Here is a 27,117-nt window from a genome sequence, read left to right as displayed (position 1 = left end):
AGACATTGAATGACGCCAACCTTCTAAGGAAGTACAGTCGACTCTGTGCCTTCCTGCACAAGGCATCTGTGTTGGCAGTCCAGTCTAGCTTCTCGTCTAACTGTACTCCCAGATACTTGTAGGTCTTAACCTGCTCCACACATTCTCCATTAATGATCACTGGCTACATATGAGGCCTAGATCTCCTAAAGTCCACCACCATCTCCTTGGTCTTGGTGACATTGAGACGCAGGTAGTTTGAGTTGCACCATATCACATACTACAACTGGTGTGATGCATATATTGCACATTCAATTCAAACTACTGTTTAGGAATATCCTCCCGCATATCAGAAGTTAATTATTCACCCCACTGACCATACACCAGCTTTGTTTGAAATTAAATTTCTAAATAATCTCTCTACACTGACCCTTCCCCTAAAATCCACACCAGTGTTTACTTAGATTATAGGAACAGAGTTAGGACGTTCAGCTCACTGAGTCCGCCCCACCATTTCATCAGGACTGAATTTTTAAACGCCATTCTTACACTTTCTGCCTGTAACCATTAGCAATCAAGAACCTATCAATCTCCGCAAGACCCAGGAATTGGAATGTAGTTCATAACAGCACAGTAAAGGTACTTCGGCCCACAGTGATGCACCAACAATTCAGCAATCAATCCAATTCTTTCCTCCAACATAGCCCAACATTTTTCTATTACTGACTGCGGACTTCAGGAAGGGGAAGTCACACCAGTCTTTATTTATTTAGAGGTACAATAAGAAACAGGACCTAAGACATTCCGCACAAAAACCACCGATTTTGAGGGGCCAGCGATGGAACGGTTGAGCGGCTTCAAGTTCCTGGAGAACAACATCTCAGAGGATGTATCCTGTCCCAGCACAATCATACAACCATGAAGGTGGCACACCAGCGGTTCTACTCCAATAGGTGACAATATATGTCACCAAAGACTAACGAGCTTCTGCAGATGTGGAGACCCCCAGGAGAGCCACTACCTTGTCATAGTTTGGAGGCTTGTGTACATCAGAGACCTGGAGAGCAATGTTGGCTGGAGTCTGGGCTTTATGCTTTGGCTCTTGGTAGGGTCGCCCATGCCAAACAGGTCAAAGGGTAGAGGCCAGACTAAGAGTGGTCCACCAGTCCAACAGGTTCAGGGGTTCAGCTTAGGGCTAACAGCCCTGACTGGGTAAACAAAATTGCTACGGAAACACCAGTGAAGAACCCTATATCAGAGAGTGACAGTGTCCCTGAGTCTCTGCTGTTTGACTAACAGCAGTGAAAACTGTGAGGAAGCTACTGACGCGATGAAGGAAGCCCGGAACACCAGCAGAGATGGAGGACCGTCACCGCTGCCCTAAACACCAGTGGTGGAACAGGCAGTAAGCATGGTAGAGAACCCAAGAACACCATCATTTTATTTGCCCGTTGCATAGCTTGTTTATTTTTGCAACTCAAAGCAATCTTGTGTCTTCCACTCTATACGCTGGCAGGAAGCTACAAGTGGAAGTGATAATAACCCTGATTTCTGATTCTGATTCACCCCTCATCCTAAACTCCAGTGAGTACAGGTCCAGAGGCTTCAAGCACTCCTCACATATTAAGCCTTCCATTCCCGGGATCATTCCCGTGACCCTCTCAAGGCATCATCCCTTTCCTAGATACCAATCACAAACTTCCTCATTATATTCCAAATCCGGTCTTCCCAATGCCTTATAAAGGTTTCTTGCAGTCCATCTTGCTTTTATGTTCTGCTCCACGAGACCATTAGGTACAGGAGCCGAATTAGGCCATTTGGCCCATCGAGTCTGCTCCACCATTCCATCGTGGCTGATCCATTTCCCTCTCAGCCCCAGTCTCCTGTCTTCTTCCTATATCCCCTCACATCCTGACCAATCAGGAATCCAGCAACCTCTGCCTGAAATATACAATGACTTGGCCTCCACCGCCACGCGTGGCAATGAATTCCACAGTTTACCACTCTCTGGCTAAAGTAATTCGTCCTCATCTCTGTTCTGAATGGACACCCCTCGACTCTGAGGTGATGCCCTCTGACCCTAGACTTCCCAACCACAGGAAACATCCACTCTATCGAGGCCTTTCAACATTCGATAGGTTTCAAGGAGATCACTCCTCATTCTTCTAAACGCCTGTGATTAGAGGCCCAGAGCCACCAATCGCTCCTTATATGATAAGCATTCCCGACATCATTCTCCTGTACCTCCTCTGAACTCCCCAATATCAGCACATCCTTTCATGGATCAGCTGCCCAAAATTTATAAATCCTCACCATTACATCATCACTTTTATATTTTGACCCTCGTCAAATGAATCAAGAACTTATCAATCACTGAAATCAAGGAATTAGAACAATGAACACAGAACATCAACAGCCCAGTACAGGTACTTTGGTCCACAATGTTGTGCCTTCTCTATACGTTGTGTGTTCTATATTCTATACAGTAAATGTTTAACATATGAGGAGTGCTTGATGCCTCTGGACCTGTACTCACTGGAGTTTAGGATGAGGGATGAATGAGAGCCAGAAATCAGGTTTATTATCACTTCTGCTTGTCATTTCTCAGCAGCGTACAGTGCAAGAGATTTGCCTGCTGTACTACAAACCTTCACGTTAACCTTGAGGAAGTTCTGAACTAGGACTTCCAAACCCCTTTGCACCTCTGACTTCTCAATTCTCTCCCCATGTCAAAGACAATGCTCAACTTTACCCTTCCTACCAAGTGCATATCTTCACACACTTTGCTACGCCCTAATCTATCTGCCACACCTTTACCCTCTCTCCCAACCTGACTAAGTCCTTCTGCAGACTTCCTGCTTCCACAGTACTAACTGTTCTTCCACCTAACTTGATATCATCTGTAAAAGAGACCGCAATGCTATCAATTCCTTCACCAAGTCATTAATGTACCAAGTGGGAAGTTGTGCTTGTGACACTGCAGAACTCCACAGGTCACTGGCAGCCACCTTAAAAAGGACCTCTTTATCCCCAATCTTTATCCTGCACCAGTCAGCCAATGTTCGATTCATGCTAGTATCATGCCTCTAACACCTCGGACTTGGCCTTTGTCTTTGTCTTTTTTGCACCTTCTGAATAACATTCATCAACTATCCTTGCCTAACCTACTTGTTACCTCCTCAAAGGACTCTAATAAATTAGTCAAGCAAGATCTCCTCTTCATGAAACAAAGCTAACTTTGTCCCATTTTGTCACCTGCTTCCAAAATTTCATCTATAATAATGGACTATAAAATCCTGCCAGCCATTGAGATCAGGCTAATTGGCCTGCCTAATTTCCTGTCATTTGCCTTGCCCCCTTGTTAAATAGTAATGTCAATTTTATGATTTTTCAGTCATAAGGCAATAAGATTAGGAGCAAAATTAGGCCATTCAGCCCACTGAGTCTATTCTGACATTCAATCATGGCCGATTTTCCTACCTTCTCCCCGTAACCTTTGACAGCTTCACTAATCAAGAACCTATCAATGTCTGCTTTAAATAAAGCAATGAGAATCCTCTGGGACCCACCTTGACTCCAGTGATTCTTGAATGATCACCACTAATGCCCCCACAATCTCTTCAGAACCTTATAGTGTAGTTTGTCTGATGGAGGCTAAGCAGCATCCCTTGCACTCTCTCCTTGTAATCACAAAGTCATAGGAATGTACAGCAGACAAACAGGCCTTTTGATCCGTCTGGTCCATACCAGCACCATTTAAACTGCCTACTCTCATGGCCTGCACCAGGACCATAGTACTCCATACCTCTACCAGTCATATGCTCATCCAAACTTCTCTTAAACGTTAAAATCAAGCTCACATGCACCACTTATTCTAGCAGTTCATTCCACACTCTCAGGAACTTTTGAGTGAATAAGTTTTCCCTCATGTTCCCCTTAAACTTTTCACCTTTCTCCCTTAACCCATAACCTCGAGTTGTAGTCTCTCCCAACTTCAGTGGAAAAAGCCTGCTTGCATTTACCTTGTCTATACCCCTCATGGATTTGTATACTCTATCAAATCTCCTCTCAATCTTCTACATTCTAAGGAATAAAATCCTAACCCATTCAATCCTTCCTCATCACTCAAGTCCTCCAGACCCAGCAACATCCTTATATACACGAGGAAATCTGCAGATGCTGGAAATTCAAACAACACACACAAAATGCTGGTGGAACACAGCAGGCCAGGCAGCATCTACAGGGAGAAGCGCTGTCGATGTTTCAGGCCGAGAACCTTCGTCAGGACTAACTGAAAGGAAAGGTACTAAGAGATTTGAAAGTAGTGGGGGGAGGGGGAATGCGAAACGATAGGAGAAGACTGGAGGGGGTGGGATGAAGCTAAGAGCTGGAAAGGTGATTGGCGAAAGTGATACAGAGCTGCAGAAGGGAAAGGATCATCGGACAGGAGGCCTCGGGAGAAAGAAGGGAGAGGAGGGCACCAGAGGGAGATTGAGAACAGGCAGAGTGATGCGCAGAGAGAGAGAAAAAAACAAACAACTAAATATGTCAGGGATAGGGTAAGAAGGAGAGGAAGGGCATTAACGGAAGTTAGAGAAGTCAACGTTCATGCCATCATGGAGGCTACCCAGCCGGTATATAAGGTGTTGTTCCTCCAACCTGAGTGTGGCTTCATTTTGACAGTAGAGGAGACCATGTATAGACATATCAGAATGGGAAAGGGACATGGAATTAAAATGTGTGGCCACTGGGAGATCCTGCTTTTTCTGGCGGACCGAGCGTAGGTGTTCAGCGAAACGGTCTCCCAGTCTGCGTCGGGTCTCACCAATATATAAAAGGCCACACTGGGAGCACCGGACGCAGTATACCACACCAGCCGACTCACAGGTGAAGTGTCGCCTCACCTGGAAGGACTGTCTGGGGCCCTGAATGGTGGTGAGGAAGGAAGTGTAAGGGCAGGTGTAGCACTTGTTCCGCTTGCAAGGATAAGAGCCAGGAGAGAGATCAGTGGGAAGGGATGGGGGGGGGGGTTGAGTGGACAAGGGAGTCGCATAGGGAGTGATCCCTGCGGAAAGCAGAAAGAGGGGGAGGGAAAAACGTGCTTGGTAGAGGACCTCCAACGGGATCTCACTACCAAGCACATTTTCCCTCCCCCCCCCCGTCTGCTTTCCTCAGGGATCGCTCCCTACGAACCCATCCGCATGTGGTGCCACTTTCTGCATTCCCAGATCCCTTTGTTCCACCACATTCCTCAGATGCTGCCATTCGTAAGGCCTATCCTGTTTCGCCCTTGTCAACAGTTTGCACTTGTCTGGATGAAATTCCATCTGCCTTTTCTCAGCCTATTTTCCAGCTGATCCAGATACCTCTGCAAGCCATGGTAGACCTCCTCACTGTCCACTACACCCCCAATCTTGGTATCATCCGCAAATCTGCTGATCCAGGTTATCATCCACATCACTAATAAAGATGACAAACAACAATGGATCCAATACCAATCCCTGTGGCATACCATTAGTCACAGGCCTCCAGTCTACTATCACTCTCTGGCTTCTCCCACAAAGCAAATGTCCAATCCGATTAACCACCTCATCCTGAAGGCTGAGTGACTGAACATTCTTGACCAACCTCCCATGCAGGACCTTGTCAAATGCCTTGCTAATGTCCATGTAAACAACATTCACTGTCTTGTCTTCATCCATGTTCCTGGTAATTTTCTTGGAAAAACTCTTTTAAGATTGGTTGCACATCACCTATCACACACAAAGCCATGCTGACTATCTTGAATCGAGTCCTGTCCATCCAAATACTTATATATCCAGTCCCATAGAGTATCTTCCAATAACTTTCCCACAACCGATGTCAGACTCACCGGCCTATAATCTCCTGGTTTTGTTTAGAGCCTTTTTCAAACAGCAGACAAGATTGCCTATCCTCCAATCTTCTGAGACCTCACCTGTCGCTAAGGATGATTGAAATATCTCTGCTAGGGCCCAGGCAATTTCTGCACTTGCCCTCTTTAGAGTCTGAGGGAACACCTTGTCAGGGCCTGGGAATTATCCATCTGATTTGCCTCAGATTGGCAAAACCTCCTCCTCTGGTATCAGTATAGGGTCATAGAAACATAGAAAACCTACAGCACAATACAGGCCCTTCGGCCCACAAAGCTGTGCTGAACATGTCCTTACCTTGGAAATTACCTAGGGTCACCCACTACCCCCTATTTTTCAGAGCTCCATGTATCTATCCAGGAGTCTCTTAAAAGACACTATTGTATCTGCCTCCACCACCGTCGTCGGCACCCATTCCACACACTCATCACTCTCTGCATAAAAAACTTACCGCTGACGTCTCCTCTGTAACTGCTTCCAGGCACTTTAAAACTGTGCCCTCTCGTGCTAGTCATTTCAGCCCTGGGAAAAAGCCTCTGACTATCCACATGATCAATGCCTCTCATCATCTTATACACCTCTATCAGGTCACCTCTCATCCTCCATTGCACCAAGGAAAAGAGGCCGACTTCACTCAACCTATTCTCATAAGTCATGATGCCCAATCAAGGCAACACCTTTGTAAATCTCCTCTGCACCCTTTCTATGGTTTCCACATCCTCCCTGTAGTGAGGCGACCAGAACTGAGCACAGTACTCCAAGTGGGGTCTGACCAGGGTCCTATATAGCTGCAACATTACCTCTCGGCTCCTAAACTCAATCCCACAATTGATGAAGGCCAATGCACTGTATACTTTCTTAACCACAGAGTCAACCTGCACAACAGCTTTAAGTGTCCTATGGATTCAGACCTCAAGATCCCTCTGATCCTCCACACTGCCAAGAGTCTTACCATTAATACTATATTCTGCCATCATATTTGACCTACCAAAATGAACCACCTCACACCCAGAACTCCATTGCCACTTCTCAGCCCAATTTTGCATCCTATCAATGTTCCACTGTAACCTTTGACAGTCCTCGACGCTATCCACAACACCCTCAAACTTCATGTCATCAGCAAGTTTACTAACCCATCCCTCCACTTCCTCATCCAGGTCATTTATAAAAATCACAAAGAGTAGGGGTCCCAGAACAGATCCCTGGTGCACACCACTGGTCACCGACCTCCGTGTAGAGTATGACCCATCTACAACCACTCTTTGCCTTCTGTGGGCAAACCAGTTCTGGATCCAAAAAGCAATGTCCCCTTGGATCCCATGCCTCCTCACTTTCTCTATAAGCCTTGCATGAGGTACTTTGTTAAATGCCTTCCTGAAATCCACATACAACTTCATCTACTGTTCTACCAGAAGGTCCTTGAAGTTGATACCACTTTGCCTCACTTCTATGGAGTCTGCCTCCATCTCCTGAGTAAGTACAGTTGCAAAAAATGTATTTAAGAACTTCACCCTTTTTTTTGGCTCTGCACATGCATTAACATTCTGATCTTCCAAAGGACCTATTTTGTCCCTTACAATCCTTTTGCTCTTAACAACTCTTAGAATCTCTTAGGTTTCTCCTTCACCATGTCTGCTAGAGCAACTTCATGTCTTCTTTTGGCCATCCCAGTTTTTTCCTAAGTGCTCTCTTGCATTTCTTGTACTCCACAAGCACTTCATTTGTTCCTACTTGCCTATACCTGCTATGTATCTCCTTTCTTTTTTAACTGAGACCTCAATATCTTTTGAAAACTAAGGTTCCCTACACTTGTTATCTTTACCTTTTATTCTGACAGGCACGTACAAGCTTTGTACTCTCAAAATTTCACATTTTACGGCCCCCCACTTAACAAGTACACCTTTGCCAGAAAACAGCCTGCCCCGATCTACACTTGCCAGATCCTTTCTGATACTATCAAAGTTGACCTTTCTCCAATTTAGAATCTCAAGCCGTGGACCAGACCCATCTTCTTCCAATGGCCACTGCACACACCTCTTGTTTACTCCCTTTTACAAAACGTAAATTCAGTCTTCCATCCAACACCCTTTTGGGTGCTAAATTCAAGAACTGTAAAACATAGCCTTGCGAATCCATAATTTTAAACATAAGCCATTCTGCCACTTCAAAAAATCTTCCCCATCTGTTCCCCAACAGTTATCAGTAGATAAGTGTTTGTCAGGTTGGAGGTCGGTGACCAGCGGTGTGCCTCAGGGATTTGTACTGGGTCCAATGTTGTTTGTCATATACATTAATGATCTGGATAATGGGGTGGTAAACTGGATTAGTAAGTATGCAGATGATACTAAGGTAGGTGGTGCTCTGGATAATGAAGTAGGTTTTTGAAGTTTGCAGGGAGGGTTATGGGCTGAGTGCGGGTCAGTGGGACTAGGTGAGTAAGCGTTCGGCATGGACTAGAAGGGCCGAGATGGCCTGTTTCCATGCTGTAATTGTTATATGGTTATCTATGTGGGGTGTAGATGGGTGAATGCAAGTAGCTTCTTCCCCTCAGGTTGGGTGAGAGGTCACAGCTTTAGAGTGAAAGGAGAAATATTTAAGGGGGACGTCGAGGGAGGGGTTTCTTCTCTCAGAGGATGGTGCAAGTGTGGAATGAGCTGCCACAGAAGTGATGGATGTAGGTTTAATTGTAACATTGAAGAGAAGTTTGGATAGTACGTGGATTAGAGAGGCTTGAAGGAATATAGCCCAGGTACAGTTGGATAGGAGTTGGCAGAAGACCAGGTTGGCTTAGACTGGGCAGGCTTTTCCTTTGCTATAGTGCTCCGTCACTCTATTCCATCAAATCTTTTCACAACAGCAAATGTACTCAAATTATTTCCTGTCAATTTTCCAAGCACTTAGAGAAATCACTCTAAAATTACAATAATTTTTTTGATTGTTTTAACACACTTTTTCACCTTCCAGCACAGACTATTAAGTTGTATGGTTCCGGGAAAATTAAAAATAAACATGCAATTGCACACAAAATGCTGGAGGAACTTGGGATTTTCTGAGTTCTCAGTTCTGAGTACATTTTTGGTGTTACTCAAGATTTCCAGCACTTGCAGAATCTCTCATGCTTAAACTTCCAATTCAGATTTGTTTTTGAAATGTAATTGCATCTACTCATCTCGTTTCACTTCCATTTGTGAAAGCTGAAGGCAAGACTGTTCTTGTCTGTATTTAGCCTAACAATTTCCCCCACTTTATAGGTTGGCACCTTACTTACCTCCTAATCTGTTAATCTTTGCTTCCTTATTTTTTATGCCTTTCTCTGATATTATTAATCAATTTTATTTTCCACTTCTCTATTCACTTGAAACCAACTGGTGAGAAGATACAGCAGCATTAGGCTCCACACCACCAGGTTCAGGAACAGATTTTACCCGAAAACCATCAAGCTCCTGGACCAGTGTAGGTAACTTCATTCACCACAACCTAGGTAATTCCACAACCTACAGACAGTCCTTCAAAGACTCTACAAAGCATGATCGCAGCATTGTTTACTTATTATTATCTTTGCACAATTTGTCTTCTTTGATTTGTCTGTCTTTGGATGTTTTATATAAGCTCTACTGTATTTCTTTATTTTCCTGTAAATGCCTGCAAGAAAATGAAGACAGGTACGTACTCTGATAATAAATTTACTTTGACCAATCAGCAGTTGTCACATTTATTTCGGTGTTGGGCAAGGTGAAGCTATCCACGCTGGCTCAGGAGCTTGACTGTTTAATGGTCTCTCATTTGATACCCTGGATTAAACTGAAACCCTTCAAAGATAAATCTGAACCATGGATGTCAATTGACGAACAGGCAAACATTCACTCCAAGCTCTCCAAACTTCATTCAGAATGAATTAATTTCGGAGAGAGATGAAACAGATCAGTTCCTGTCCAAAAAGCAACTTGGATCTGCTCCAATTTGCCTACCGGAGCAACAGGCCCACAGCAGATGCCACCTCATTGGCTCTTGACGCAATCCTGGACAGGAAAGATCCATATACCAGGATGCTCTTTATCAACAACAGCCCTACAGTCCACACTATTATCGGCTCAAAACGAATCAATAAGCTCCAAGACCTCGGCCTCAATGTCTCCTTGTGCAACTGGATCTTCAATCTCCTCACCTGCAGACCCAAGTCAGTTCAGATTGGCAACAACATGTCCTCCACATCTCCATCAGAACAGGTGCAACACAAGACTGCGTGATTAGCCCCCGCTCTACTTGCTTTACACTTATGACTGTGTGGCCAGGGCCAGCTCCAATGCCGTATTTAAGTTTGCCAATGACCCCACTGTTGTAAAAGTGGTGGTGGATCAGTATACGGGGAGGGGGGACTGAAAATCTGGCTGACTGGTCCCAAACAACAAACTTCCACTCAATGTCAGCTAATCATTGACTTCAGGAGGAGGAAAGCTGAGTCTGGGAGCCAGTGCTCATCAGAGGATCAGGGGTGGAGAGGGCCAACAATGTTAAATTCCTTAATTCAGAGGACCTGTCCTAGGCCCAGTACATAAATGCCATTATGTAGAAAGCACAGCAGTGCTTCAACTTCTTTAGGAGTTTCAAAGATTCATCATGACATCTAAAACTTTGACAAATTTCTATAAATGTGTGCAGAGTATACTGACTGGCTGCATCACAGCCTGGTATGGAAACACCAATGCCTTTGAATGGAAAATACTACAAAAAGTAGTGGATACGGCCTACTCCATCAACAGGTAAAGCCCTCTCCACCATTGAGCATATCTAAACGAAACGTTGTCACAGGAAAACTGCATCCATTATCAGACGCTCCACCTGAAGGTGCAGGAGACTCAGGACTCACACCAACAGGAACAGGAACAGTTATTACTCCTCAACCATCAGGCTCTTGAACCAAAGTGGATAACCTCACTTGCGCCGTTTCTGACCTGTTCCCATAACCTGTGGACTCACTTTCAAGGACTCTTCATTTCACGTTCTCAATATTTATTTCTTATTTATTATTATTTCTTTCTTTTTGTATTTGCAGTCTGTGCTCCTTTGCACCCTGGTTGAATGCCCAAGCTGGAGCGGTCTTACATTGATTCTGATATGGCTATTATTCTATAATGGATTTACTAAGGATTCCTGCAAGAAACTGAATCCCAGGGTTGTATATGGTGACATATATGACCTCTGATAATACATTTACCTTGAACTTTGACTTAGTTGTGTTTTTAGGTTTGTACGGATGGCCTTGAGGACAAAGAGGAAGGTTAGGGGTCAGTATAGTGTTTCACAACAGGGACCCGGAGGTGTTCTTAGATCAGGTCAGAGTCTAGACATCCACACCACTTCAAGTTCTGTGTTCGATGGCCAGCAATGTGGACGAGTGATAAACATCGGTGGGCAGATGTCGGGGCAGCATACGGGCGAGGACCCGAGTCAGAGCAAAGTCAGCGGGTTCCAGGAACTCTGACCTCAGTAGGCACATCAGCAAGACCAGAGATGAAGGCCTAGTGTTTGCGGTTCTCATCCAACGTCCTTATTCATCAGCACTGGCACGTCCTGGGCCATTCAATATTTGCACTGGAGTCGGGAAACACCTATCTTGGGGGTGGGAAGGGAGAGTGCGGGGGGAGAGAGGGGGGGAGGGAGAGGGAGGGAGAGGGGAGGGGGAGAGGGGAGAGGGGGAGGGGGAGAGGGGAGAGGGGGAGGGGGGAGAGATGAGAGTGGAGAGAGGGTAGAGAGGGGAGAGAGAGGGGAGGGGAGAGAGAGGTGAGGGGAGAGAGATGTGAGGGGAGAGAGGGGGAGAGAGGGGGAGAGGGGAGGAGAGGGGAGGGAGAGGGGAGAGGAGAGAGAGGAGGGAGAGGAGAGAGAGGAGGGAGAGGAGAGGGTAGAGAGGGAGAGGGGAGAGAGGGGAGAGGGGGGAGAGGGGAGAGAGGAGAGAGGGGAGAGAGGGGAGAGGGGAGAGAGGGGAGAGAGGGGAGAGAGGGGAGAGAGGGGAGAGAGGGGAGAGGGGAGAGGGGAGAGAGGGGAGAGGGGAGAGGGGGAGAGAGATGAGTGGAGAGAGGGTAGAGAGAGGAGAGGGTAGAGGGGAGAGAGGGGAGGGGAGAGGGAGAGAGGACTGGGGAGAGAGGGGAGAGATGAGAGTGGAGAGAGGGTAGAGGGAGGAGAGGGTAGAGGGGGTAGAGTGGGGAGGGGGAGAGGGAGAGAGGACTGGGGAGAGAGGGGAGTGAGGGGAGAGAGGGGAGAGATGAGAGTGGAGAGAGGGTAGAGGGAGGAGAGGGTAGAGGGGGTAGAGTGGGGAGAGGGGGAGGGGAGGGGGAGGAGAGAGGAGAGGGGGAGAGGAGAGGGGAAAGGAGAGAGGAGATAGGGGAGAGAGGACTGGGGAGAGAGGGGAGTGGGGAGTGAGGGGAGAGGAGAGAGGAGAGAGGGAGGGGAGAGAGGGAGAGGGGAGAGAGGGAGAGGGAGAGGGGAGGGGGGAGAGGGGAGGGGGGAGAGGGGAGGGGGAGAGGGGAGGGGGAGAGGGGAGGGGGGAGAGGGGGAGAGAGGGGAGAGAGGGGAGAGGAGAGAGGAGAGAGGGTGAGGGGAGAGAGGGAGAGGGAGAGGGAGAGGGGAGAGGGGAGAGGGGAGAGAGGGGAGAGAGGGAGAGGGAGAGGGAGAGGGGAGAGGGAGAGGGGAGAGGGGGGAGAGGGGAGAGGGGGGAGAGGGGAGCGAGGGAGAGGGGAGAGGGGGGAGAGGGGGAGAGGGGAGGGGGAGGGGGGAGAGGGGGAGAGGGGAGAGGGGAGAGGGAGGGGGGGAGAGGGGAGAGGGGGAGGGGGAGAGGGGGAGAGGGGGAGGGGAGAGGGAGAGGGGGAGGGGAGAGGGGGAGGGAGAGGGGGAGGGAGAGGGGGAGGGAGAGGGGGAGGGAGAGGGGGAGGGAGAGGGAGGAGAGGGGAGAGGGAGAGGAGAGAGGGGAGGGGGAGAGGGGAGAGAGGGGAGGGGGAGAGGGGAGAGGGGGAGGGGGAGAGAGGGGAGAGGGGAGAGAGGAGAGGCGAGAGAGGGGAGAGATGAGAGTGGAGAGAGGGTAGAGAGGGGAGGGGAGAGAGAGGGGAGGGGAGAGAGAGGTGAGGGGAGAGAGAGGTGAGGGGAGAAAGAGGTGAGGGGAGAAAGAGGTGAGGGGAGAGAGGGGGAGAGAGGGGGAGAGGGGAGGAGAGGGGAGGGAGAGGGGAGAGGAGAGAGAGGAGGGAGAGGAGAGGGTAGAGAGGGAGGGGAGAGGGGAGAGAGGGGAGAGAGGAGAGAGGGGAGGGAGGGGAGAGGGGAGAGAGGGGAGAGAGGAGAGAGGGGAGAGAGGGGGTGAGATGGGGGAGAGGGGAGGAGAGGGGAGGGAGAGGGGAGGTGGAGAGAGGAGGGTGAGGGTGATGAGGAGGGAGTGTGAGAGGGTAGAGAGGGAGTGGGGTGAGTGGGAGGGGAGAGGGGGGGAGAGGGGAGAGAGGAGTGAGGGGAGAGGGGAGAGGGGAGTGAGGGGAGAGAGGGGAGAGAGGGGAGTGAGGGGGAGAGAGGGGAGAGGGGAGAGGGAGAGAGGGGAGAGGGGAGAGGGGGAGAGTGATGAGTGGAGAGAGGGTAGAGAGAGGTGAGGGTTAGAGGGGAGAGAGGGGAGGGGAGTGGGGAGAGGGATGGGGAGAGAGGGGTGAGATGTGAGTGGAGAGAGGGTAGAGGGAGGAGAGGGTAGTGGGGGGTAGAGTGGTGGAGGGGAGAGGGGAGAGAGGACTGGGGAGAGTGGGGGTGTGAGGGGAGGAGGGGAGGATGAGAGTGGAGAGAGGGTAGAGGGAGGAGTGGGTTAGAGGGGGTAGAGTGGGGTGAGGGGGAGGGGAGGGGGAGAAGAGAGGAGAGGGGGGAGAGGAGAGGGGAGAGGAGAGAGGAGAGAGGGAAGAGAGGACTGGGGAGAGAGGGGAGTGGGGAGTGAGGGGAGAGGGAGAGGGGGGAGAGAGGGGTGAGGAGAGAGGAGAGAGGGAGGGGGAGAGAGGGGAGCGGGGGAGAGGAGAGGGGAGGGGAGGGGGGAGAGGGGAGAGGGGAGGGGAGGGGGGAGAGAGGGGGGAGAGAGGGGAGAGAGGGGAGAGAGGGGAGAGGAGAGAGGAGAGAGGGTGAGGGGAGGAGAGGGAGAGGGGAGAGGGGAGGAGGGAGGGAGAGAGGGAGAGGGAGTGGGAGAGGGAGAGGGAGGGGGTGTGAGGGGAGGGGTAGAGGGAGAGGGGGAGAGAGGTGAGAGGGAGAGGGAGAGGGAGAGGGGGGAGAGGAGAGGAGGAGAGAGGGAGGGGGAGAGAGGGAGAGGGGGAGGGAGGGGGAGAAGAGAGGAGAGGGGGAGAGGGAGAGGGGGAGAGGAGAGAGGGAGGAGGGGAGAGAGGACTGGGGGAGGAGGGGGTAGTGGGGGGTGAGGGGAGAGGGTGAGGGGGAGAGAGGGGAGAGGAGAGGGAGAGGGAGAGGGGAGAGGGGGGAGAGGGGAGAGGGGAGAGGGGGGAGAGGGGAGAGGGGAGTGGGGAGGGGGAGGGGGGAGGGGGGAGAGGGGAGAGGGGAGAGAGGCGAGAAGGGAGAGAGGGTAGAGAGGGTGTGTGTGTGTGTATGTGTGTGTGTGTGTGTGTGTGTGTGTGTGTGTGTGTGTTAACACTTCAGTTTCTAGGTGAGGAATGGAAGCCTCACTCTCAGCTTTGAGGCTTGGCTCCCAATCACACTGCTCTCTCAGGAGGTCATATTAATCGCATTCATAAACCCAGATTCCTTTAGAAGATACTCTCTTCCTGCAACGGCAAAAGATAAACAGAGGGAGTAGTGACTAAATTATACAGTAACGTAGCCTACACTCGTGACTGTTCAATATGGAGAAAGAGTCCAGAGCACTCTCAGAAACCCAGAGTGTGTACATTCATGAGTGAGTGGGTGGGAGGAATTAACTACCCTTAACCAATTCCTGCCTTTTTCAAATTAACATATATCCTGTCCATGTGAATTTTCTGCCATAACTTCCCCACCAATGATCAGCTTGTCGTAACCTGGCCTATCCCTGCTGCATGTCTCATTGACCTGTCCAGGTGCAGGCTGTTGGAGCCTGGGAGTTTAAATAGATCAGCATGGACTGGGTGGGCCAAAGGGCCTGTTTCTGTGCTGTAATTTTCTATGACTCGACATGACTCTAAATGGAACAACGTTAACTGTCCTGCAGTCTTCTGGTACCTCAGCTGCAGCTGGTGAGGACAAAATCTCTGAGTGGGCCTCATTGTTTCCTCTTGCATTCTGGGATAGGTTGCTTCCTGACGCTTTCGTACACAGTCCAACACATCCACCTTATCCAAGTTCAAAGCAAATCTATTATCAAAATAGATATCAGTCACCTGGAGATTCATTTTCTTGTGGGCATTCACAGTAAATACAAAAACAATGGACTCAATGAAAACCACACACAAAAAAACAGACTAACAACCAATGTGCAAAAAGCAGATAACAAATTGTGCAAATACAAAAAGATAAACAAAATTATAGATAAATAAGTAATAAATAATATTAAGAATAGGACTTGTAGAGTCCTTGAAAGTGAGCCCACAGGCTGTGGAATCAGTTCAGTGTCGAGGTGAGTGAAGTTATCCACTCTGGTTTAGGAGCCTGATCACTGAGGAGTAATATTTGTTCCTGAACCTAGTGACGTACTTCCTTCCAGATGTCTGCGGCAAAAACCTGGATGGTGGGGGTCCTTGATGATGGATGCTGCTTTCCTACAACAGTACTCAACGGTGGGGTGGGTTTAAGCGGTGATGGACTGGGCCGTGTCCAGTGCCTTTTGTAGCTTTTCCCATTAAAGGGCATTGTGTCCCCATACCAGGCATGCATGCCGTCAATACACTCTCCACTGTGCATCTGCAGAAGCTTGTCAAAACTTTAGATGACGTGCCTTCTAGAGGTGCTGCCATTTCTTTTTTTGTAATGGCATTTATGTGAAATGATAATGCTGAGGGATTTAATGTTGCTGACCCTCTTCATCTCTGATCCCCTGATGAGGACTGGCTCCTAGACCTCTAGTTTCCTCATTCTCACACTGTCAATAATCAGCCCTTTGGTTTTGCTGACATTGAGTGAGAGGGTTTTGTAGATTCAGCCAGGTTTTCGGTATCCCTCCAAATGCTGAGTTTCCACCACCTTTAACTCAGCCAACATCTCCATAACTAATATATGGAGCTGTACTTAACCTCAGTCATAAGTATACAGCGAGTAAAGCAGGAAGCCAAGCACACAGCTTTATCGTAAACTTGTGTTGATGGTGATTGTGGAGGAGACGCTGTTGTTAATCTGAGTTATCTGCGGTCTGCAAGTGAGAAAATAGAGGATCCAGTTGCACAAGGACATATTGCAGCCTAGGTCTTGGAGCTTAATGATTAGTTATGAGGGGATGATGGGTGTTGAATGCAGCACTACAGTCAATGAAGAGCATCCTGTTGTATTCACTGTGCAGCTGTCCCCAAGTGAATGAAGAGCCAGTGAGATGGCATCTGCCTGTTGTGATGGTAGTCAAATTGCAGTGGATCCAAGTCACTCCTCAGGCAGAAGTTGTACCCTACAGTATACAGTCTAATAAAACTTGAAGTGGTTAAAATCCAGGAATGATCCTGAGAGCACAGAGACTTTTAAGATGATTGGTTTTCTTCTCTGAATGCCTTAAGTCATAATGCTGTAATGAATTAGAGCTCAGCTAAACTGCTGCATTTGACTATTTAGTTCCCTTTCTGCTCCATCTGGTTTAAGGAAGTGCTGAACAGACAAGAAATTAGTGATATTCATCATAAGAACACAAAAAGCCTCGGATTGCACAAATAAATTCAGTTCAGCGTTGCTGCTCGACTCCTCTGAGCACAGCTTCAGTCTAATCAACCTGTTTGAAAATGTGACCATGGCAAAAACTCTCAGTCAGGTGAGTGACTTTGTTCTCCTACGTTGAATAATATACAAGGATGATAGTGAGACAAAAAGCATCCTCAAGCAAGAGGATCAACGAGGTCTCTCTTCCAACCATCCGAGATACTTATCAGGAGCTCTGCATACACAGAGCCCTTCACATTGCTAAGAATCCCTCCCATCCATCCCACAATTTCTTTAGCCCCCCCTACCATCAGGCAGGAGGTCCTGTAGCATTAGCACAAGGACTGTTCAGACGGGGATGGCTTCTTCGCCCAGGCTGTGGGTCTACTGAAATGCCTGCCACTGCCCAGGTCTCATCACGTATGAAGTGCCAGCAGCATTATCCTTTTACTTTTTAACTTGTGTTGTAAATGTCAATCTTCTGGAATATATTTTATTATTTGTTAATTTATTTGGGGTATTATCTACTTAACGTGTTGTATGTGAGTTATAAGTACTATGTTGTGGACATTTGTCCAGAGTAGACGCGCCCAACCTGGGGATCATGGACTCCTTGCTTAATGGTATTGGCCCAGGACATAACAAAGAGAGGTTGGAATCCCTGGCCCAGAGGAATATTGTTTCATTTGATGGCATACATGTAAATGATTGAATGTCAATTAATTTGAACTTGAACTTGTATCAAGCTGAGACATTAAGAGCTCTGCCGGTGCTTCTCTAGAATGGCAGGGGAGATCATATTCACAAGAAATTAGTTTGAGAAAGCTGCAGTATGGAATTGGGACAATAGATATAAGTGACCATGCACCTATATATTTATCTGTTGATTTTGACCTACAATTTGGAAACTAAATTCAAGTCTACTCAATGATCTGTACTTTAAGGAACAAATTAAAAAAGAAATTGGTCTCTACTTGGAATTTAATGATAATGGAGAGGTTTCACCTCCCATTTTATGGGATACTCTGAAGGCAGTCTTAAGAGGGAAAATTATAGCGATATCTTCATATAAGAAAAAATAAGGAATAAAACATTAGAGGAATTACAAAATAGGCTGAAGGAACTAGAGAAAAAACGCAAACTGAATTTGGCACAGGATACATTAGGGGAAATTAAAAGAATTAGGAATGAAATAAATAATTTGGCTACGCAAGAAATCAGGAAAAACTTAATGTTTCTGAAACAGAGACATTATGAAAGTGGATCAAAATCTATGAAAATACTGGCGTGGAAACTAAAAAAAAAGATAGAAGAAAATACAATTCATAGGATTAGGGACCCAAGAACGAAAATGATAAAAAATAAGCTAAGTGAAGTTCAAGAAGCTTTTGAAGTGTTTTACAAAACGCTATATTCCAAAGTTCCAGGGGGAAGCATAACCCAAATTGACACCTTCTTGAATTCTCTAGAGTTATTCACTTTAAGCGAAGAACAAAATAGAAGGATGACTGCTGACATAACTGAAGCTGAATTAAAAGCTGCAATTAGTAGGCTTAAATTAAGCAAGTCACCAGGATCAGATGGGTATACGGCAGAGTGGTACAAAGAATTTAAAAATGAGTTAATTCCTGTTTTACTCCCCACACTGAACTGGGCTCTAAAAAAAGCACAAATGCCACCCAGTTGGAAGGAAGCGATAATCTCAGCTATACCGAAAGAAGGGAAGGATAAAATGGAATGCGGGTCATTTAGACCAATATCCGTTCTTAATGTAGATTATAGGTTATTTACCTCCATCATGGCCAAATGATTAGAGGAGCTTCTACCCATACTGATACGTAATGATCAGACAGGTTTTATACGACAACGCCAGACTCAACAATATACGAAGGACACTTCACATTATGGATCATATACAAAAAAATAAAATCGAAGCAATAGTGATAAGCGTGGACGCTGAAAAAGCATTTGATTCGGTTAATTGGAATTTTCTTTACAGAGTTTTACATAGATTTGTTTTCCAAGACACAATTATTAAAACTATACAGACACTATATGACAATCCTACTGCTAGGATTAAAATCAATGGATATTTATCAAATATTCTTACCCTAGAAAGGGGCACGAGACAGGGTTGTGCATGGTCACCACTACTCTTTGCGTTATATCTGGAACCATTAGCTCAATACATCGGACAAAATGAAGATATTAGGGGAATTACTATTAAAGAGACAGAGCATAAATTGGCTTGTTATGCGGATGACATTTTGATCTATCTAGGGCAACCAACATACTCTTTATCTAAATTGATGCAATCCTTTGAACAATATGGTCAATTATCAGGATACAAGATCAACATAGATAAAACCCAATTACTTTCATATTACTATAGCCCACCAAGAGAAATTGAAAGTTGATACCCCTGGGCATGGCACACAGAGTCTTTCAAATATTTGGGCATCATTATGCCAAAAGATTTGGCAAAATTATCAGAATGTAATTATCAACCTCTATATAAAAAAAAATTAAGGAAGGTGTGGGAAGATGGAGCCTGATTTCTTTTTTCAGTCTCAGTTCAAGGATTGAGTCTATTAAAATGAATATACTGCCCAGACTGTTATATCTCTTTCAGACCCTACCAATAGAGATTAATCAATATCAATTCAATGAATGGAACAAGATGCTATCAAGGTATATTTGGCAGGGTAAAAGGCCTAGAGTTCATCTCAAAACTTTGCAATTAGCAAAGGAAAAGGGGGGGATGGGGCTTGCCTTCTCTTAGAGATTATTATTCTGCAGCACAGTTGAGAGCTGTGACATGTTGGTGCAACCCATCATATGACGCTCAATGGAAAAACATTGAGGAGCGGGTACTTCCCATCCCCATACAAGCAATTTTGGCTGATAACAACCTGCAAAGGTACATAGATACTATTGATAACCCATGGGTGAAATTGACTCTTAAAATATGGAAAACCACTATAAAAGAATATAATCTAGAGGGAGATACTGCAATTCTTAAATGGTGTGCACATGACTCTGATTTTACACCAAATAAATTGGATGCTAGATTTAAGGACTGGACAGCTAAGGGAATAACAGTTCTTTGCAACATAATGAAAGAAGGAACACTGTTCAGTTTTGAAATGCTTAAAGAGAAACACTTATTAGAAAAACAGGATTTTTATCAGTATTTACAGATGCGACAATATGTTAATAAGACGCTTAAAAATGTAACCAAGGCAAATACATGCTTGATAGAGCTCTTTAGAAAAGCATATAATTCAGATAATGGTAGTAGAATCATTTCAAGCATGTACAAGGGGTTGTCAAATCTTAAAACACATTCGACTTCATACATTAAAACAAAATGGGAGAAGGAAGGAGGGATAATTATATCTGAGGAAGAATGAACAATAATATGGAGGTATCAATGGAAGTGTACCAGTTCACAGAAACGGAGGGAGTTTGGATGGAAAAACTTGATAAGATATTTTATTACACCCTCTCAGAAATCCCATTATGATAGTAACCTCCTTGTTTGCTGCAGAAATTGTGGAAATCAAAATGCAAATCATTATCATATTTTTTTGAGACTGCCCTGTTATCAAAAACTATTGGAGGGGGATACACAATGCCCTACAAGACATCTTTAAATGTGAAATACCCTTGGAGAGTAAGACCATATATTTTGGATATATACCTCAAGAATGGTTGAAAAGAGATTAAATATTTAATGAATATCCTGTTGGTGGCTGGTAAAAAGACTCTTACTAGGAAATGGTTATCACAGGAGAGCCCAACTTTAAATACATGGATGGAAATTACAATGGACATTTACAAAATGGAGAAGATAACAGCATCTGTTAATCATAAGCTGGAACAATTTGATTCATACTGAGAAAAATGGTTTAACTACATAATGCCTCATAGGCCTGATTTTATTCTCATAAATCAATGAATCTGTTGTAAAAAAAAAATCACTCCCTACTTGTACATAGTTCTTTCCTTTTGCTTGTTTTTTTCTTTCCACTCTTTTCTATAAGTGTATACCTCAGATAAATACTTTGTGGAGATTTTGTGATATATATGATTATATGATATATATGTACAATGTCTGAAATACATCTTATGGAAATGTTTGTTTGATGATGAACTTCAATAAAAAAATAAATCACAAACAGAGAAAGCTGCAGTAGCTAAAATAAATTTAATATCAAAGTACATACGTCCCCTACCTACAGGTACAGTTTCTGTAATAAATGATCATTATTTTTATCTATTACTTTTTGGGGAACAGCCTGTTGTTGGCTAAGTATCATAAAAAATTAATGCTAAATTCCAGGACTTGGATTTCACCCAAAAATTGGCATAAAAATGAATGCTGAATTCCGGGACCTGGAGTTAACCCCAGCCACAGATGCTCTGTGTTTGATTTTTGTATGACTTCCACATTACTGCATTCATTTCCACCAGATGATCTGGGTTCCCAGACACCCCAAAGATGTGCTGATGGTTTGTTAGCCTTTGTGAATTACCCCTGGTTTCAGTAGGTAGTAACAGAAATCGAAGAAGCACTAATGAATCAGCACGAGTACCTGATACACAGGGACAAGGGGGAGGAATTGAGAGTTTAGAAGAGACTACTGAAACCTAAACCTTAAAATTCCCTACTTCTCTTTCTTAAGATGTGAATCTGATATTAATGCTACAATCAAGCACTTACAGTATAAACATACAGAACTTCAGAAAGACAGGAGCAGTCACAAAGACTGGGTAAGCGGAGTTTGAAATTGGAATCGGCTGGATTTTCATATCTGGTTTATCTAAAATTTGTTCTAAGTTAGCACTTTTGTGTCAACACCCTACCTGAACTTGAGGATAGACATAAAGTTAATGAAGAGAAATGGGGGAGAGGAACAATTAGATAAGGTACTCTATCGTCAGCATTTCATCTTTTTTAAGTTTTGACATTATATCACACAAAGTCTGAATTTTATTTAAGCCAAGAAGATAGCAGGAAGTTCAGTTAACAATCAACAGCAACGTTTAAGAGGAGTTGGGTGAGATACATGAATCGGAGGGTTTTGGAGGGATAGGCAGGTAGACGGGTCTAGGCCGAAGATCAGGTTAGATAGATAGATACATAGATAGATAGATAGATAGATAGATAGATAACTTTATTCATCCCCATGGGGAAATTCAACTTTTTTCCAATGTCCCATACACTTGTTGTAGCAAAACTAATTACATACAATACTTAACTCAGTAAAAAATATGATATGCATCTAAATCACTATCTCAAAAAGCATTAATAATAGCTTTTAAAAAGTTCTTAAGTTCTTAGGTCAGCATTGCCTAGGTGGCCTGAAGGACCTGTTTCAGTGCCATAGTACTCAACGACTCTAATCTAACACCCACAAAGTACTGAGAAAGCAAGAGTAATCCTTGAGCAATTTATGGCAAGCATGGACCACTCTAATTAGCACAATAGCCAACCCAATGAGTAAATCCATCACACTAGATCTTGGGCATTCAACATGGCCCATGCTGAACAAATTACTAACCATGCAACCTTGCTCTTTTGTTCCTTATACTGTAAGAGTCATTAGACGTCTAGAATATTCCAATAGCTATGAAGTGTTGTGAAGGCCTAAGATATTAATTATAAAATATAAGCGGATGTTTGTTCTTTCTTAGAAGATGAGTTAAAATTGCTTAATCTACAATTAATCATGACAGGCAGAATTTATTATCCTTCCCCAGGTTAGCTTGTGCATGGACCCTGGATCTATAGAATTGCCCTCTCAAATACTCCAGCAAGCTGCACAGGGCATCGTTAAGTAAAACAACAAATAATCTGCTGGAGCAATTCATCAGGTCAAGCAACGTCAGGGGGAAGGAGTTGTCGATGTTTCAGGTCAGAAACCTGCCTCCGGCCTAAAACATTGACAACTCCTTTCCTCCCACAAATGCAGCTCAACAATTGTTGCTCCAAATTCCAGCCTCTGCAGCCTCTTGTGTCTCCCGGGAGACGGAGCGGTGGGCAGTACAGGCCAGTCTCACCAGTAACACCTGTGTATTCATAGTCTGTGACTATGACAAAAGAGAATAGGGTTCACCAGGTAAAAGCGGCCATACCACCGCTATCTGTAAAGAGTTTGCATGTTCTCCCCGTGACTGCATAGGTCTCCGCCAAGTGCTCTGGTTTCCTCCCATATTCCAAAGACATACAGATTGATAGGTTGTCCCATGATTAGGCTCATGTTAAATCAGGGGCTGCTGGGCAGGGCAGATTGAAGGACCTCAGTGGGCCTACTCAATAAATAAATAAATAAGTTAAATGGCAAACTGAACAAGAGTCTAGAATTAGAGTGATTCAGATAACCTGGATGGTTCTAGGATTATAGCGATGGAGGAGACATCTTTCAACTAACATATTCTGTTTTGATACTTAGATGTGCTAATGGCTGACCCTACAGCAAGCATCGAGATTACTGCACAGACAAACTTCTCTCATGGCAACTCCACGTGCCAGCTGCCGTACACGATGTTCCCAGTGTTTAGTCTGTGTGCATATTCAATCATTTGTATAGTTGGAGCCATTCTTAACTGCCTGGCTTTCTATGTGTACTTCTGTCACATTCCCAGCAGTAACAGCATCATTGTTTATTTGAAGAACTTGGTCATAGCTGATTTCTTGCTGCTCCTGTCTCTGCCAATAAGAATCGTTGAATTGAATGTACAGTTCCCCGACAAACTAAGAAAATTCTACTGCACTTTCATAGTATCCCTCTTCTATTTGAATATGTACTCAAGCATTCTCTTCCTGGGATTCATTGCAGCCAACAGATACCTGAAGATTGTGAAGCCACTTAATACGTACACATTCCAAAAAGTCAAAACCGCAAAAATTCTCTCTGTCGGAATCTGGTGTTCACTCTTTGCCCTTGGGTTGTCTTACACATTCCTGAAGGGACAAGGCCCATCGCAGACCAAAGCAACAATGTCTTGCCTAGAACTAAGAAGTGGTTTTGGAGTTCACTGGCACCTGACCCTCCACACTGGGGGCACAGTCTTGTTTTTACTCGTGCTAATAGCCCTTTGCTTCTTCTACTTCCAAACTATGAGACGACTGGACAAATGCCCAACTCCAAGCTCAAGCAAGAAGCAAGTCAAGGCAAAGAACAACATTCTGATTCTGCTTGTTGTATTTCTAATATGCTTTGTTCCTTATCACATCTTCAGGATTCCCTACATATTGTCACAGGTAAACATCATTTCTAATTGCAATTGGAAAAAGATGTTCTTAATCATCAAGGAACCAACTATAATCCTGGCAACGCTTAATTCATGCTTGGATCCAGTGATCTACTTTCTTTCTTGCAAAGCTTTCAGGTCAAAGTTAGGTCTGGATAAAAATGCAGATGACGACAGTGATCCACAAAGAGATCGGTCCTCGCGTGCTAACATCTCACAGACTGTGCTAGACTCTGCCGGAAACAGCCACGGCAACGGCATGAATGACTGCAATATAAACCTCGAAAACCTAAAATAAGTTTCACTTTCAGCCATTTGACATTACCGTGGAGAGCTTAGCAACTCACTTTAAGAAGAGTTAGGAAGATAGGCTGCAGTTACACCCTTTGTCTTCGGAATTGTCCACAGTACTTCAAATCCGCTGACTGATTCTGAAATGCAAACCGACTTCCTCATCTGGTGAAAGTGTGACAATGTCTCAAAAAACTGGAATAAAATCATCTGATGTCGCCTGAGAGCCAAACAAAAGGAAGATGTGATAATTTTGACAACTATAATCTCTGGCAGCAACACGCTTTTTGAAGACATCTATTTACTCAACAAATTATTTCATCTCCATACATGTATATAAAGGGTTAATCTTTGTGCTTGTCAAATGTCTCTCACCAGCTTGGCCTTGATTGTAACAGGACTGGCTGCAGGAGTTTTGAATGCTGCTCTGGGAATACTGTGGCGACAACCGTGGAAACATGAGTGTCAGTTGAACACAACTACGGTAGAACTCATGAAGCGTGCTGACAAGTGAAGATTGGTTCTGATTCAGTGGCTTGAGATGGCGCTATGTCTTTATTCATCCACTTGCGGCAGTATTTCACATCAGTGGAAAGAATATAAAGTCGGGAGCTTGGGGGTAGTTATTCAGGGCCTCACCCATCGATGGGCTGGTCATGAACAGTGCCACGGATTGAGATGGAGGTGTGTCGCAACGAGAGAGACCTGTGTACACCTAGGATAGTATTTCAATGCTTGTTCTGCTCTGCCCTAGTAAAGCTGATTTTAAGTAGATAAGTGGAATTTGTATCTTTCTGCCCATCTGAACTGGATCTGAGAACCTTGAAAGGTTCACTTATTATCAAAGTATGGATGCAGTATACAACTCTGAGGTTCGTCTTCTCCAGATAGCCACGAAACCAATGGAAGTCCATTCAAAGAGAAACCGAAAACCCACTCCCCCCACACAAAAAAAGAACAGCAACGCAGTCATCAACACCCCCAACGTCCCCCCGCACGAAGTGCAACAAGATCATTGTGCCCCAACTTGCCCTCCCCACACAAAAAAATTAACAAAAACACAAGAACATTGACCCCCCCTAAGTCCCCTATTGGTGTAACGAAACAATACACATCATACTTTTGACCTAAATTTCATAGTAATAAGGATGCTCTGAGCTGCCATTAGATATAAAAGAAACTTTAAAATAACAACTTTTATTAATAATCTCTGCTCTTTTTTGTAAATCAGCAACTTCAAGCTGGAATGACAGAGCAGATTCAGTGAATCAAATGGCCTCATTCTGCTCCTATGCCTTATGGTCTAAAGCCAAGATAAAATTTATATTCAACTATTCTATGTACTGTACTATAAATTATTAATCTAGCAATTATGTCAATGCCCATGTGCAATACAAATAACAATGTTTAATACTTTGTATTATCTTGTATGTTATTTCAGAGGTTACCTTTATGAAGTAATTCATTCAGAAAAATCTTTGGTCTCTTATTCTAGTCACAGAATCATTTTATTTTACAAAAATTTAATAGTAAGAAATTATTGAAGATAAACTGTGGAAAAAAGCAAGAATAGCTATTTACATAATCACTGCAAAATATCTTCATGTATTAAATATTTGATCTCAAGTTTAATTGAAAAAGGAAATAAAATCTGTGTATAGCATTTTTGTAAATCTCATCTTTTTGCTTTATTTATTAACTTGAATTGACTGTAGTCTTCTAAGTGTCTGGACATCATTGTACTCCCAAATAATTACGTTGTTGTGCATAGAGAGACTGGATTTGGAGAAGATGTCTTCTATAGTGGGGGACTCCGGGATCAGAAGGGCACAGTTTCAGATCAGAAGGATGATCCTTTAGAGCAGGGATGAGAAGGAATTCCTTTAGCGAGAGGGTGGTGAATCTGTGGAATTCTTTCCCTGACACAGACTGCTGTGGAGGGCCAAGTCATTGGGTATATTTAAAGCAAAGGTTGATAGTTTCTAATTAGTAAGGGTGTCAAAGTTTACGGCGAGTAGGCAGGAGAATGGGGTTGGGTGTAGTTTATATTACATTGACTGTTCTATTTATTATAAATTACTATGATTGCACATTTAGACAGAGACATAACGTAAATATTTTTACTCATGTACGTGAAGGATGTAAGAAATAAAGTCAATTCAATTCAATTGAGAGGGGAAATAAATCAGCCATGGAGAAGCAGACTCGATGGGCTGAATGGCCTAATTCTGCTCCTATTTCTTATGGTCAATGATCTAACTGATGCAATATCAGAGGCAAACTAACTTCAGTTTCAGTCTTTACATTAATACCTGGGAAACAAAAATGTTTATTATGGGTTAATGTTTTAAATAGCAGAAAACGGGAAGGGTGGGATAGTAGCTAACAATGTTTATTACGGGTTAATGTTTTAAATAGCAGAAAACGGGAAGGGTGGGATAGTAGCTAACAAACAGCTAACAAAGAGTTTTATCTGCTTTGCTTGCTTGCTGATTTGGTCATATTACCACAACCACAGCAGTGCACTTGCATCAAAATTAAAGATAGTTGTGAATGCAAATGAGATCTTCTTTGTTTTAAACAACACCAGGGCCTCACAAAGTGCCTGAATTGAAATGCAAAGTTGTTCCTTTTGCCGCAGATACACCAAGGGGAAAGCGGTGAACTAGATTCTACACAATAAATACCTTGACATTCAGTGTTAAAACAAAAACTGAATTGCTCTTAAGATTGTGCAAGAGTTGTGTAATTATATTAAGTGAGAAATACTTAAGATTCACTTTTTCACAGTTCTTTTTCTCCCCCCCAGTTTCACCACTTATTCTGAAAAGCCCCTCTCACAGGCATTTCCCTGCAAACCGACTCCAAGTAG

General features: G+C 44.6%; 2 protein-coding genes across 5 annotated transcripts in view; one reads left to right on the top strand and one right to left on the bottom strand.

The window, feature by feature from the left end:
• LOC140725744 (mediator of RNA polymerase II transcription subunit 12-like protein) overlaps window positions 1-27,117 on the bottom strand; it is a 676,368-nt gene that overhangs the window by 395,850 nt on the left and 253,401 nt on the right. The gene's annotated exons all lie outside the window — the stretch shown is intronic.
• Window positions 16,672-25,918, top strand: LOC140725750 (P2Y purinoceptor 14-like). 2 transcript variants are annotated; one of them, XM_073041606.1, is made up of 3 exons: window positions 16,672-16,806; window positions 21,383-21,470; window positions 23,153-25,918. In XM_073041606.1, the coding sequence occupies exon 3, from the start codon at window positions 23,161-23,163 to the stop codon at window positions 24,250-24,252; it is 1,092 nt and encodes a 363-aa protein (XP_072897707.1). In that variant the 5' UTR covers window positions 16,672-16,806; window positions 21,383-21,470; window positions 23,153-23,160; the 3' UTR covers window positions 24,253-25,918. The 2 variants fall into 2 exon arrangements, with proteins under 2 accessions (XP_072897707.1, XP_072897708.1); XM_073041607.1 differs by lacking the exon at window positions 21,383-21,470.

This window comes from Hemitrygon akajei, chromosome 3 (genome assembly GCF_048418815.1).
Source record: "Hemitrygon akajei chromosome 3, sHemAka1.3, whole genome shotgun sequence".
Taxonomy (NCBI): domain Eukaryota; kingdom Metazoa; phylum Chordata; class Chondrichthyes; order Myliobatiformes; family Dasyatidae; genus Hemitrygon; species Hemitrygon akajei.
The sequence above is the reverse complement of the archived record's forward strand: the minus strand, read 5'-3'. Positions and strand labels throughout refer to the sequence as shown.

What these genes read in the sequence shown, in the direction of transcription:
- LOC140725750 (XM_073041607.1), top strand. Translation starts at nt 23,161, where the DNA reads ATGGCTGACCCTACAGCAAGCATCGAGATTACTGCACAGACAAACTTC.